The sequence below is a fragment of the Taeniopygia guttata genome, chromosome Z (genome assembly GCF_048771995.1).
Source record: "Taeniopygia guttata chromosome Z, bTaeGut7.mat, whole genome shotgun sequence".
Lineage (NCBI taxonomy): Eukaryota > Metazoa > Chordata > Aves > Passeriformes > Estrildidae > Taeniopygia > Taeniopygia guttata.
The window spans coordinates 67,833,494-67,848,834 of NC_133063.1; the positions used below are offsets into that span (position 1 = coordinate 67,833,494).

Consider the following 15,341-nt stretch of genomic DNA (forward strand, 5'->3'; position numbering starts at 1 on the left):
AGAAAAACTGGCAGTGCCACTGGCAGTAAGAACAGGAGATCTGAGTGAGATTCCCATATTTGCTAGTTAAAGACCTGGATCATTGCCCAAAACTTTGTGTGTGTTTGCGTGTGGGAGTGAAAGAGAGCGGTAGGTAATTGTAACATTTTTCTCTTCCAGAGCTTTTTAGTTGTTTGTTTTCAGTTGTAGCTAGAGAAGTTTCATCTTAGGCTCAGCAAAGAACAAAAACTGGTCATGAATTTTCTTTGTCAATGTCAGATGAAATGGATTACTCTTCAGGATAACTAAGACTGAATATTATACCTGTTAAGTAAAAGTTTTCTCTCTTTTTTTTAAAATTTTTTTGGGGTTTTTTTTTTTTGTCTTTTTTTTTTTAATGATTCTGCCAACCGTTTACATTTTAGTATGAATGTGTCTGTCTTTGGAGCTTGTTCTTGTACTTTCTATTTATTTATTTATTTTCATATTTCCTTGCTGTCTAATTGCGTATGCAGCTCTTGCAGAAGAAAACTTCAGTCTGCTGGAAGGGATTGTGAGGTTGTTAAGGATTACTCTTTCTGCCTCCCCTCTAATAGCAAGTAACTTCGGAGAACTTCATCCAGTAGACATGTGAAACGTACTTTTAGAATCAAATCTTTTCTTATGAAGTTTCTGATTTTCAGTTATAGGTGATCTTTAATGCTGTTCTCTTTCACTTTTATTTTTAATTTGTTTTTCTCTGTTTAAATTTTCATATCATACACATACTAAAAAAATACCTATTGTGCCTGCTTTTAAATTACATATTTCAAAGACATATGTCATTGAAATATGCCATGCAGAATTTACAGTGAAACTGCAAAACCTGCTTTATGCATTAAAAGCATTCATGTAGTTTTAATTATAGAACCAGCAGTGTTCAGCCATAAATCTCACATATGTTAGAGGAAGAAAATAAATGGCTCTTTTTCCTTTCCTGATACCTCTTCTGGACTCAACTAATAACCCAAATCTCCAAGCTTACAATCCTTCAATGAGCTCTGTCCTGAGAAACATTCCAGAATTTGACCTCCAATATTAATTTAATTTTAAGAACCTCCAGGTGCAGTCTGTAACTTTGGTGGCACTGTTAATATATTATGCAAACTGAGTGCTTTGCATTGGAGAGTATTTGTGAAATACAGACTATGTCTCAGCTGTTTGCTAGCAATTGCTGGAGCAATTGTCTGTGGGACAGACACTGGTGAAATTGAGATTGAGAAGCACCAGTTTGGGGTTTGGGTTTTGTTTTGTTTGTTGTTTTTATTTGGCTATTCTCCAGTCCTGTCTGGGTCGATCAGGAAGTCTGGTGAATTCTAGCTTTTTCAGGAATTGTACCAGACTGTATGATTGTATGCCATCATCATTCAGGGCCCAAGACATCACAGAGTGGAAAAACTAGTTCCAATTTATGTTATTTTGCTCTGATGCTGTGGTTCAGCCAAGGACCTAAAATCCAGAAATCCTTAGTATGCTGTCATCTGCCAGCTTTGTACAGGTTTACAGTATCTTTCTACATGCATGTTGGCAAACTGAATTTAGCAGTGACCTTTGTGGAAAAGTCTTCACTTTTTTTTCAGCTAGTGAAAAGGAGCACCTATCAATATATGATCTGTAGAGCTATTAAAACTTCTGAGTCCCACTGGTCTTTGAATGGGTTGCAGTTGCTCAGATGCTGTTTTCCAGGTAGTTCAGGGAAATCGCAAATGGGCTCTTCACACTAGCCAGTCATAAGATGGCTGCTTAGAATCACAGAGTGGTTTGGGCCAGCAAGTACCTTAAAGGTCAGCTACATCTAACTGTCCCCTTTATGGGCAGGGACACCTTTCAATAGGTAAGGTTGCTCAAAGCCCCATCCAACGTCTCCTTGAATACTTCCAAGATCAGGGCATCCACAGCTTCTCTGGGCAACCTGTTCCAGTACTTCACCATCTTCTGTGTAAAGAATTTCTGTCTAAGATGGAATCTAAATCTCTCCTCTATAAGTTTACAACTGTTGCCCCTTTGTCATATCACTATTTGCCTGTAGAAAAAGTCACACTCCTTCTTTTTGACATGTTCCATTTAGGTAGTAAAAGGCTGTGATGAGGCCCCCCGCCCCCTCCCCCCCCCCCCCCCATAGAACAATTCCAGGTCTCTCAGCCTTTGCAGGAGAGATCCTGCAGTCCTCTGATCCTTGTGATTCTCCTTTGTACCTGCTACAACAGGTCCATGTTTATAGTGTCCTGAGGACCCCAGACCTGGACTCAGTACCCCAGGCAGGTTGCAGAAGAGAAGAGCAGAGAGGCCAAATCCCCCTTCCTCAGCTTACTGGCCACAGTTCTTTGGATGTAGCCCAGGATGCAGTTGAGTTTTTATGCTGTGAGCACACACTGCTGGGTCATGTCCAGCTTTTCATCCAAGAGAATCCCCAGGCCCTTCTCCACAGGGCTGCTCTCAATGAGTTCTTCTCCCAGTCTGTACTCATACCTGGGACTGCCCTGGCCCAGGGAAAGCACATCACACTTGGACTTGTTGAACCTCGAGAGATTCCCATAGACCCACTGCTTAAGTTTGTCCAGTTTCCTCTGGATGGCATCCTTTCCATCTGTTGTGTTACCTGTACTGCTCAGCTTTGTGTCATCTGCAAACCTGCTGAGGGTGCACTCGGTGTCACTGTAAATGTCACTGGTGAAGATACAGAAGACCACCAGTCCCCAGACAGAGCCCTGAGGAATACCACTCCTCACCAGCCTCCACCTGGAGGGTTCACAAGAGCCATTGACAGCAACTCATAGGCTGTATTCATCCAGCAAATTCCTTATTTACTAAATAGTAAATCCATCATAGCCATGCCTCACCAATTTGGAGATAAGCTGTCACATGGGATAATGTCACAAAACATTCATCAGCAAGTCTTTTGTTGTTGACCTTTGCAGACCTCGTACAGGCCACCGGGCTGGTTAGGCAAAATTTGTCCTTAGTAAAGCCCTGCTGGCTGCCTTGGATCACCTCCATGTGCCTTAACACTGCTTCTATGAGGATCTGCCCCATGATTCCCCAGGCACAGAGGTGAGGCTCACCAGACTGTAGTTGCCTTTGTGTTCCTTCTTTCTTCCCTTTTTAAAAATGAGAGCAATGTTGTCCTTTTTCAGCCAACCAGGATTTTACCTGACCACCAGGACTTTTCAAATATAATGGAGAATGGCTTGGCCACACCACCAGCCAGCTTCCTCAGGCCACTTTGAGTGTTCTGCTGCTGTTCCAGTGAGAACTTTCTTCCAAATACTTTACTTGAGCTTTCTTGTTTCAATTTAAGCACATTACTTATTCTTCCTCCCTCTACAGACATGGACTGTTCACCATTTTCTTTACTTATTGCTATCTTCTACATAGTCAAGGATGACTGCTGTCTCCTGTCAGTCTCCCATTTTGTGACACAACTGGTTTTTTCTCCTGGGTCATCCTTGCCAAAATTTTTAGCCTTCTGGCTGCTCTCTTTTGAAGCCTTTTAAAATTGATTGCATCTTACTCTGTGTTGTTATAAGTGTGTACATCAGCCCAAGTATATCTCATTGACTTCTGTAGAAGTCAGAAATAACATCGGTTTCTCTTCACTGTGGTAGTTACATTGGTAAGTGTCCCAGTATACTCTCTCAATGTTTTTTTCTGTGATGTGACTATTTTTTTTTTCACAGTTAATTTCACTTTTTGTATTTCTGCTCTTGGCTTTTTTTCTTCCTATGTTTAGAGGTTTACATTCGTTTTTATTGACTCTAGCTGTGCTGATTTTGGGTTGTCTCTAAAATACTCACAAAATTCCTCCTGGGTTGATGTGATCCTCAGATTTTAGTCCTATGTTACCTATATCATCATCCGTGTTGTAAAATAAAGTATGGACTGGAATTATATTGAGGAAAAATTAAATTGCTTCTCATAGTAAAATTTCCTTGCAATCATCTTTTGAGCCAATGATGACTCTGCCTTGAATATGTTTTGTTAACCAGCTGTGAGCTCTTTTGGAATCAGCTGTGATGATTCTATCCAGCCACTCTCTCTGCCTATAGGAATGTCATGAGGGACAGTATCAAGAGCCTCACTGAGCCAGTTAAACTATCTCAGAAGAGCATTAGATTGGTTTTATGTGACTGCCCTTAGATAAATCCATATTGTCTGTTCATCATCTCCTAATAATTGCCAATAATATACCAATATTTCTGAAAATTTTTGGACCAGAATTTACTGCAGTCCATATTTTCTAGTTGCCCACCATACATCAGACTATTCATCAGACTATTAATCATCAGACTATTAATAAACAGGCATGTCTAATGTGATGTACATTTTGAATTTAAGTCAAATTTCATGATCCCCTTGCTTCAAGTGAATGGAAACCACAGAACTTTTTCTCATCTTTTTCAGTGACTGCTTTGCATTTTTCCTTAGCCACTTGCCCTCCTTCCTTTTTTTAACACATAGATAGGCCATTGTTGCTGTCAAATATGACTGTAAAGCTCTCCTCAGAATCAGACAGGCCTTTTGTACAGACAAGGAGGGCGAAAGTATAGTCAGGTATAGATGGACTGCAGCCTCCATGAAAGCTAAGACATGACATGCACTAAATGACTGTGAACTACCATTTTCCTACCAATAGTTCCCAAGGCAGCTCTCTGATCAGGAAAACAGGCATGTCACAAACAATGGCCATTCTGGCATTATCAAAGAGCCATCTAGTAGGACCTCTGTTTCCACAGTTCCACAAGTTCTCAAAAGTTTCCATGCAGATCCCTGACTGTTACACCAACCTTTCCTCCATGTTGGTGTGATTAACTTGTGCTTTTGGTTCTTTTAGCAACTGGGACTTTCCTTTATCTAATCCTAGCAAATCTAGGCAATAATTTCTGAGCTGGTTCAAACAAATTTCACTGTCTTCTCTTATTCTTACTGTACTTTCTTCCTTTAGTCATTGCAAAACTGTGAAGTCAGTCAAATGAACTATTCTTTTCTGAAAGTGGCCATTACAAATCACAAGGTTTGTCATCCATTGGACTGATTTAGTTTTCAAGTTCTTTCTATTGGTGAGACACTGGAACTAATTGATGACAGTGCTCTAAAGAACTGTATTTGCTCTCAATGAGCTGCATTTGCCCTGGCTTTTATTAGGCAGCAAATTTGGCCCTTCATACATATGTGTGCTTCCTCTTGTACTGAAAATTCATATAATTTCCTCTTTGAAGCCTCTGATAACCTCATATTGGATATAATCTAAAGATGTCTTTAATCATTGTTTAGCAGCAACTTCTGCTATAGACTGCAACAGTCTACCTCTGCTGCTACCTCTACTCTTTCCATCAGTAACAGATACTTTGGCATAGGGTAGAAACTGACTCAGTTTGCAGTAAAATAATAATTTTGAATAATTTGAATTTTGTGCATTATCAGAGATTATTTATAGTGGGAAATTGAGTAACAAAAATCGTGATATACAAGAAGATTTTCTTTCTAAAATATGTCAAATATAATCTATGGAAGGCACAGACTTCTTCACTTTCCCTACATGGCTTCTTGATTACGTAATCATTGAATAACCTTTAAGAGTTTTGGGATACCACGGATAAGTAGGAAATCCTCTTCCAAATAGATCTCTTTACTTTCTCTATAATTCTGGCTTTGTTCTGTCTGCAATTGCTGCTGACTTCAAATTGCAGCAGCATTACACTCACACCTGTCATGGCCTTTAGACCTAAAAACATCTAATTTATTCAACTTTTATTTTCTAAATCAGGCCTAATACCTCTAATACTTTGAATACCTTCTGTCAGGTGCCTGTTGCTTCATGTGAACAGAAATGTATTAAGTGACATTCAGGGTTTCATCATACTCAAAAAAGCTGTAGTGTCACAGAATAGGTACAGTAGTCATAGGAATCAAGAGGCCACAAAAGAGAAAAACTACAGGCAAAACTGCCTATGGCATCTAGTAATTCTAAGATGCCTATTAATGCTTGCTGAAGTTGGAAGAATCTCGTGTGGAAGGGAATATCTTCTTACCTCTGTGTTTTACTTTTTCCCATTTGACTGCCCAGGTGGGCTGCAAGCTATTATTTTTGCGTGGAATTTACTTAACTGCATCTTGTTTTAAAAGAATTGTCCTGAATCCTTAAGGTGAAATATGGTGTAAGTGTTTTGTTACATTTCATGGCTGATTATTCTTAAACTGATAATCTAAATTGTATTAAATATTAATTGATTCGTTTCCATGAAAAATCACTATGGTACTCTGCTATATTTTCAGACCGTGTACATTACCACCCTGGGATTTCTGAAGAATTCAGTTCTGGGGTCTCTCTATTTTAGTTGCTTACCACCTTGGAAGTTTTTTCCTCAAATGTTTAGCTGATACACTCGGCAGATTTTTTAATTCCATTTTTGGCTTGCCTTGGGCTTTTTACAGCAAATTGCATTAGTAGTGTAAGTCTGGGCTTATGCTGTTGAGTGAGTGGTCTTGTTTTTATCCCTTGATCAATGTAATGTTCATCCCTTGCTTATGTGTTCATGTTTCTTTCTCTGCTTTATTAATGTATTTTTGCTTTGCAGAAGTGAATATGCAAGTATTGCTATGAAGGTTGCTGTCACACCAAGGACAAGGTTGTTCTTTCTTGCATAGCATTTGCCAGTTGTGAGGGCTGCAAAATAATGATAAAGATCTGTTGGAAGAGGGACAGAATCTTAGTTATATAGGATGGCAAATGTTTTATGAGATTGGCATCAACTACAAACCAAGAGGAGCCTAGACCAATATAAAAATATATTTCTAAACACCAAGACTGGAGACTAAATCAGCTAAATGCTGGATTTGGAATTTGTAAAGGGATAATTGTAATTATAAGGATTTTTCTCTGCTTAATTAAAGGCACTCGTCTGCAGAAATAAGAAAGCAGTTTACTCTCCAACCAGGCTTTGCACAGTTCTGTCAACGAAGCTTAAGTACCCCTGTCTTTTCTACATCTAATCTGGTAAGTTCTGGGTTTATTCTCTTTACACAGGTTTGGCATGTACATTGCTTAATTGTTTTAGGGTAAATTAAATGATCTTCTAAGTTGTCTTTCATTCCACTGGCTTCTACCTGAAACTGTTAAAAAATACTCTCTGGCAAGCTGCAGAAATGATGCCTTTGAGAAATATGAGACTGTTCCTTGGAGCCTGGAACAGATAGTCCCTCTACATAGTATGATGAATAGAAGTTAATTAGTAAGTGTTGGAGTTTCAACAACTTCTTCAAATAAATGCTTTGAGTGGTAATCCTTCTTCCCCCAGTTTTATATACTAAGCATGATTCCATGTGGTCTGAAATAGCCTGTGGTCAGCTGGAGTCACCTGTCCTGGCTGTGTCCTCTCCCAGCTTCTTGGGTAACCCATCTCCTTGCTGGTGGGATGGTATGAGGAGCAGAAAAAGCCTTGGTTCCCTGTAAGTGCTGCTCAGCAGTAATGAAAACAAATTTTACTATCAACACTGTTTCCAGCATAAATCCAAAACATAGCCCCATAATATTTACTATGAAGAAAAATCAACTGTATCCATGCCAAAACCAGCACAGATCAATGAATAAAGAAATAAAAAATCAGAAAGGTAGAGGTCCAAAAATCCCAGCTTAATATAGTTTCCAGAACCAGCAGCAGGGTCAACATGCTGACTGTTTTTCAGTGCTGTAGAATGTGCATGTTAAGTAAGAAATGCTGAAGCATGTCCCAGTTGACATACATATAATTGAGTCAACTGTTAAATGTCTCCAAATCATCTTCAGCCTTCCATGTTAATCACCCTCTAAAGAAGTCAGGTCATAATGCAGTGCCCTTATGACAAAGGGAAAAAATGTCAGATCTTTTTGTTGCCTTTCAGGAGGATGAGTATTCTGCAAACATACTATGCCATAAAAGAAACTGATTATGATTCTGGTCCCTATCGTTTTAATTTTTGATTCTTTTTGTGAGGCCTGATAAGTAGAAGCAGGAAGAGTCTTTGTGCACCAGTGATTGTGAAAATCTAGATGCAAGTGGGTGCTTCCTGTGTCAGGGCCTCCCACCACTACTCAGTTCCTTAATCTGAGGCGCTGTGATCTTTAACTTGTTCCTTGTGGTTACTCAGCCTGACGAGGCCAAGTCCCTTCTTCTGCACGCAGACAACCGCTCGTGCTACCAAAATACTTGGTAGCATTTCATGTACCAAGTATTACACTGTAGCTGCCATTTTGTGTGTGCTATCACAATCTACATGCCTCCAATTCATCATCCTTAAAAAGGTATGTTTGCAGTAATGGTTTGTGGCATTTTCTGTAGAAAATTGTTTTGCAGGTTTTTATGATATGTGAAAAGGAGTGCTGGCTTCTTTGGCTTCTTATTTAAACCATTTTCTGTGTTTCCTTTGAAAAGTTACACCAGTTCAGAGATCTCTCGTCTCTATTCATCAGAAGCCATCCTGGAGCCCCAGTGCTCCCTACAGTTAGGGAGTTCATTTCCCTCCACCTGCATTTTCTTTTTACACTATCTTTTTTACATTTGTGTCTAATTTACAATAGTCAAAAGCACATATTTCTAGTGATTAAAGATTATTGTCAACACTTGAACTAGAAAAAGAGGATACAATGAAATGCAAAGGATTTGATTGACCTGACAGAATGGAAAAGTGTGACTTCAGAAAGGAAGTGCAATGGTTAATCAAAAATTAGATTGTATTAAACAAAACTATTTTGCATGCAAGACATTGCATCTTCAGCAACTGAAAAGATGTAGTACGCCTTTTATACGTTAAGCTATGTTTTCCTTTAATCTTCTGTGAATGGCTTTTAAAATTAGATCTAAATATGTTATATATTTTTAATATATTTACAGTTATAGTTATTAGTTATAGTTGTAGTTATATATATTACACATGATTTATTTATTTATATATATATATTTAAATCTAAAATTCTCTATATAGACATATTTACATATCTATATATTAACATGCTATGGTTTAGCCACTAACAGTACAGTATGTGAGCTTCAAGCATATTATGCTGATAATTAATAAAAAAACAATAGCAAATAAAGTTTACTATTTATTCATAACTATTGATCAGGCATGTTCAGCACTACACTAGGTGCAAACCAGAGATAGTGCTTAAACTAAAAACCAGCAGAGTATTTTTCTTCAGCTGACTGCCTCATAATTTGATGGACTTGCTGGTAATGTTAAGTTTTCCTTTTGGCTAAAAAGAGCAAAGAGAGGGAAAGATTTTTCCCAGAGACATTTTTGATAATTTAGTCAATGCCTTAAATGTAAAGGCAGAAGAATGAGTTCAGAGACTGTATTTATGCAGAAACCAATATAGTTTTGCTTTAAAAGGGGATCCTGAGGTAGGGGGTGGTACTCGGCTGGATTCAGAGGTCTCTACTAAAATATTTGCAGGAGTATTTACCACATCTGTTTTGTTTTTTTTTTTCAGAAGTTTAAATTGGTTTGCTTCTCCTAGATGTTTCCAGCACATTTCTTCCAAATATGCTTAAATTTCTGCAAGATATTTCTGGATTTTTGCTATCTGAAAAACTTCCTCAACTATATTTCCAGAACACTAAAATGGTTGCAAAGCTTGCATTTACTATTAATTGTTTTTAAAATTTTTTTTCTACTGTGGCTGATGCGGCATATTAAGCTCAGAGCCATTTTAGTTCAAAGTTGCTGGAGCTTTGCCATTGTCGAGTCCCTGTGCATGTTTCATAAATTAAGAAATTTCTCATTGTCCCATTGAGCTAAAATTCCTGATGTTGTAGATAGAATAATTGTGTCACTGGTGTCACTTCATGCTCTGGTGAAATTCCTGTTGATTTCCATTAAAGCCTTGCATGAGCATGCCTCAGTATTAATGAGGGAAGACTTGCTGATTTTGACACACAGATTTTTTCTGTGCAGGAGAACACTGGAGTATAACGAGAATAGCTTAAGAGCACATTGGATGAGACAATAGGCAGAATAACATGGAATATAAAGGCATGTTGATATGAGGGACATTGGAAGCCTTCTTTTCCCCACAACCCATCAACAGCACCACAGACCTTTTTTTTTTTGCTGGCAGCTTCAGAAGAAAGCCTTGTGAAAGATATGTGGGCTAATCAGTGCAATATAATCCTCACTCTTTACAGAAAGGAGGATTTATTAGCTGGCATTCTAGCTATTTTGCTAAAATTCTTCCTCACAGTAAGTTATTCCAGTACTATTATTCTAAAGCTGCAACTAATTTGCTTTATTTTTACAGTGATGAGGTCTCATCAGCCTTTCTGGAACAACAGGAAATAAACCAGAGATATTCTAATGCTGTAGTTTTTAGATCTACTTTTTACTTGTCAAGAAAATCAATGATAAGAGATTCTAGTCTCTGCACTCAACTGGACAAATATTGTATTTCCTAAAGATATACAGGGTATTTTTATTTGTTACATAACAATTAAAATAATTTTCAGTTTTGTCTATGCATACATTTTTAATACATAAAATCACGTTTATTTATATGTAGAACATCTCTAGGTACCAAATAAAACAAGAGTTTCTGCCTCTGTTTTTGACGCTAAACAGATCAAAAGCAGACAGTTTAATGGCATGCATGAGTCGTAGAGCTTGTAGTTGTTTAACTTTGCTCTGAGTGGACCTTCTGTTTAAGAATGGCTTATTAAATGTAATGAGATACAACTTCTGTCTATCAAGGTGCAATGCTGTGCACTGTAGAAGTGGGGAATATCTAAGGTTTGAAGGAATAACTTTAGTAGTTACATGTAATCTTTTGCAAAAGCACAATACCAACCTTTGAAAAATATGATAAATTAGGAACTTGAATAATACAAAACCTAGTAACATTCAGAAATGAAAAATAGTAATTTTTTCCCCTGATTTTGTGTATATATTGTCCTCAGTTTTGTTTGCAGTTGAAAACACAGAGTATTTCTATTAGTGTATTTCAGGCACAGCACCTCAAATGAGGGTATCTTCATGATGGCAGCAGCTAGGGTGCTTACAGTTGGTCCTTAGCTCTGTTACTTCCAAGACTTGGCCTTGTTACTCTTAGTGTGTTTTGTCTGCTGTCTCCTGCCCATTGGCATTGCCTGTCACTGCCATTTTGGTCATCTCCCTTATGTCCTTTCTTGTTTCTAGGTTAGAAGTTTAGATGTTTGTTTCTGATGTGTAATGAAGAATGGGGCAATTACAATAGTTAAATAAATAAGCCTAAATTACACTATCAAAAAGAACCTTCTGTTGCTAAAATAAATGCTTCTTTATTTCTCATTAGCCTTCCTTTTATGATGCAGTAGACCCAGTAGATTTTGAAGGCTTCCTGATGACACAGCTGAATAACTTGGACTTAGATCTAGCGCAAGAACTTGGGGACTTTCCTGAAGATGACCTGGATGTTGTCTTTACACCCAAAGAGTTCAGGACTTTGCAACCCTCTGTGCCAGAAGATGGGTAAGGAAAGTTTTCGTCCCTCCAAAATGCTGCAAAAATAATTAGTTTTGAATAGCTAAAAATAGTTTTGAAGATGCTGATCCAACATCACTCTTCTGCCCATCCAGCCATTACACAGTTCCTGAACTTCAAATGTTTGAACTTTGCCATTGGCTCTATTAGGCTTCTCTGAACACTTAATATTACACAAGTGTTTACACAACTTCCTTGGTAGTGGTGCAAGTGGGGTAGGCATCAACCAGGAAGAAGAGTAAAGAAGGACAGAAGGATGGTACCAAAAATTATTTTTGCAGCTGTGATGCCAGAAATATAAGTTGACTCTGACCATGTGACAAGCACAGTATTGATTTTTTTTTGATTTTTTTGCTAGCTGTGTGTCACATGACATTGATTAGATCACATGTGGTTTTAGGTTAACATTGCTGAAATAATTACCCTGTTTTAAACAGCTTATATAGGTAGTTTGTCGTGACACTGATTCTCAATGGTCCTGCAAATATATAAGATGGTTTGAAAAACAGGCATTCTAGGAGCAAAAGAATTTTTCAGAATGAGAAAATCCATCAGGGAGTTTTCAGATGTGGTATTAGAAAGTCTATGCATTGTATATTAAATACTCTTCAGGGACTGTTTCACTGTAGATGGTACCTTTAAGTAGAACTCCAAAGGCCTGTTGAATTTTGCAAGCAATAACGGTGAGATGATTGTGAAGTCCACACCATTTAACCCCAAACTGCTACATCAGCAGAGATGGCTGACTATTCAGTATGTTTGGGATGGGGGCTGGCTCCTTGCAGTGTATCCAGGAAACAAACAGCACAGGCTATATTCAGTGTGTGTTGAACCACGCTGAGGGACAAATCAGCTTAGTTCACGTTGTCTTGGCTCACAGGATAGACCTGCATCCCTCTCTGTTCCTGCAAAAGTTGCTACACGCTGCTCTAGTTTTTATCAGCTGGCTGTTCAAACTAGAGCCCAATGTAAGAGCAGTATTTGTTCAGTGTTTTCTGCCTGACACACCAAATACAATGAGGCTAGGCGGGAAACACAGTTTGTGTGATCTTTGCCAGCTGTCGACTAGTTGAGAATCCTCTCTCTAAGCAAGGTTTCTGTCTGCAAGTTACTTCTTGGCTCAGTGCTTCTCTCAAGAAGTTCAGGAAAACAAAGAGATATGTAGAGATGAGATGCCATGATAGGTTTTCTGAGAATCTTTGAATCACAGTTGCTAAGGGATTTTCTTATATTTGCACAATATGTGATTTTCACTTGAAGTTACTCATGGAAAAGTCCCAATCTTTACAAGGGATTCTTGTTTTTTCTGTGTATTTGAGAGAGAGAATGGATGTGGGAGACAATTAATGGGTATTTTTGCTTGAAGTAATCTTTTATTTAAACGATGGGCAAAAATATTAAAATAATTATTCAACTTTTGAAATTACATCTAAAATAAGGCAATTTCTTACCAGTTTCCAAGGTAAGAAATAGGCAAACTTCCCACCATGCTTGATGTTTAAAACATCAGTTACCTATTTGTTTTTCCAGTAGAAAACCATGCAGGCTCATGATGTACAATCAGTTTTAAGCCTGATTTGCACCACAAAGTTATTAAGACTATAAAGAGTCTGTGACAAAGCTCAAATAGTCAATATCAACAAATGTGCTTTCAGCAGATTTTTTTACACAGCAGCTTGCCACTTAGCCATTCACATCAATATCATTAATATTAGTGTTTTTATAGAAAATCCTGATCAAGAGTGCCAGGATGTGTTAAGGAGGATGAGAATACAGGAGGGGCATGCACCAAGGATGGGCCTGCAGGCAATGCAGCCTTTGATGTCTCTGTGCACTGAGAGCAGGAAACAGGTACCACTGATCAAACTGGGTTAATGTGCTGCCTGCCAGCAAACACACCTCCCACCTGACCCAGAGGCAGGAACCACCAGAGGCAGAAGCACTCAACAGCCTGGCACCAGCCAAGGCTCTGTCCCACCGTGCACACACAAACCCGAACAAACTGTTAGCCAGCCCCACTAACCAGTTGCAAATCTCTTCTGAGTTCTGCTAAAAATTATCATAGCTTTCACCTGTTCCTGTATTGAATGTGTATCCTACCTGCTCTTTTACTCACTTGGATTGGAGAATGCTACATATTATTTTGGAACAGGTCATTAAAAATTGTAAGAATGGGCATAGGGGAATCATACGACAGCATCATGATGTAAAGTCCATGGGACATTGTGTTTGGCCAAAAGACCTGTAGTTCCAAATAGTATCCAGGCTATCAAGGAGCACTGACAACCCTCTTCATTAAAGGAGACTTATTTGAAAAAGAGAAATTAAATTATAATGTATTCTTAGAACTTAAAGTTTTATTATGGTATCTGATTAAAAGCTTAGGGTTTTTAAGATTTTCTTTGTTTCTGTGAGAAGAGAAAATTGCACATACATAAAAACTAGGTATTTGCAAGAGTCCAGGAGCTGAGACCTCTAAAAGAATATATCTTAAGACTTGTTATCAAGTTTTGAAAAGCACAAGGTCGGTTATGTTGTATAATTTATTTAATTCTAATATATTTTATAGAAATGTCACTCTTATATTTATAAATAATGTGGCAAGTGTTAAATGGCAAGTGTACCTCTGTTAAATGTATTTTTATACATTTATCAGCACAGTACCAAAAATCTGCATAAGGGAATTCATGCAGTACGGAGGATTTTTTTAAAACCTCAAACAATAGTTTAGCAGTAAAATAAATACACAGAAGATAGGACTAACAGAGAGGCCTTTATCTGACTAGCATGTTTAGATAAATTTGTTTGTCCTGAAAGTATGACTTAGGAGCTGAAATATGTTCCTTTTTCCACAGGGTTGAACTGGACTCACATGTCAAAGACTGTGTTCAGACTTACATCCGTGAGTGGCTGATTGTGAATCGAAAGTAAGCAACATAAAACTAAATACAATAAAAATTACATTACATCTTACTTATCAGAGAGATGTTTGCTGTTATAAGTAATCCTAAATTACAATGATTTTATTCATCAGTGGAAGATAAGAACTGACTTTTCAGTCATTTATAAATAACAATATTGTTTTGTTTGAGATGGTGTACATTGCCAAACACTGTTGCATCTGCTTCTTAATTGTCAGGCACTCTGAGAGTGGATGAGAAGTTGATGGGAAGAAATTCACGTCAACCCTCTGTAGTGACGATTTATCTTAATCAGGAAAACTAGTACTGTTTGATCCCACTAAAAGGAAAGATAACAGGGATAAAGATTATATTTGCATGCTTTTCTCCTATTCATGCCCTGAAAATTCAACATGATTTGATTTCCAAATGTGTCTGAAAACCTCAAGGATTATGGGCTTTCCCAGCAGTGATTATGTTTATGGGATTATCCATGTTATACCCAAATTTTATATCAGTATATGATTTCTGCACTTGTGCTCAATGTGATTCAACACACAGAGCTGGGCCTGTAGTCATCATAGGTGCTTAACTTCCCTTTGTTTAGTTCATTATATTTTAATTTAATTTTATCTTCTTCTGTCTATTCCATTTCATATGTAAAATGTGAAGGGGACTCTCAGCCAGTGCTCTCTGTTGCAGGGATGTCTGCTTCCAGACTCTCAGGGGAGTATTGTGGGATGTCTTGCCTCCTTCCCCATCACTTCATCCTGTTCTTCAGAAAGAGGTTTTTAGAGCTCTGTTTTGTCTGTAGCACTTCCTCTTCATCCACTCCTGCACTCATGCCCAGCTCTTGAAAAGCAGAAGGAGCAGCAGGTGGTTAAGCGCTGGCACATTTGCTGCCATTTTGTTCTGCCTCTTCACTCGCCCTTGTTA

At 38.0% G+C, this 15,341-nt stretch overlaps 1 protein-coding gene across 3 annotated transcripts in view; it reads left to right on the forward strand.

The window, feature by feature from the left end:
- Positions 1-15,341, forward strand: part of DOCK8 (dedicator of cytokinesis 8) — a 91,487-nt gene that overhangs the window by 11,527 nt on the left and 64,619 nt on the right. Inside the window, exons 2-4 of one of the 3 annotated variants that reach the window (XM_030259076.4) lie at positions 6,910-7,012; positions 11,318-11,493; positions 14,361-14,432. In XM_030259076.4, the coding sequence (XP_030114936.4) occupies positions 6,910-7,012; positions 11,318-11,493; positions 14,361-14,432 (351 nt within the window). Of the gene's footprint in view, positions 1-6,909; positions 7,013-8,142; positions 8,297-11,317; positions 11,494-14,360; positions 14,433-15,341 lie in introns of those variants that run through there. The other 2 variants (XM_030259080.4, XM_030259079.4) reach the window with 2 other exon arrangements.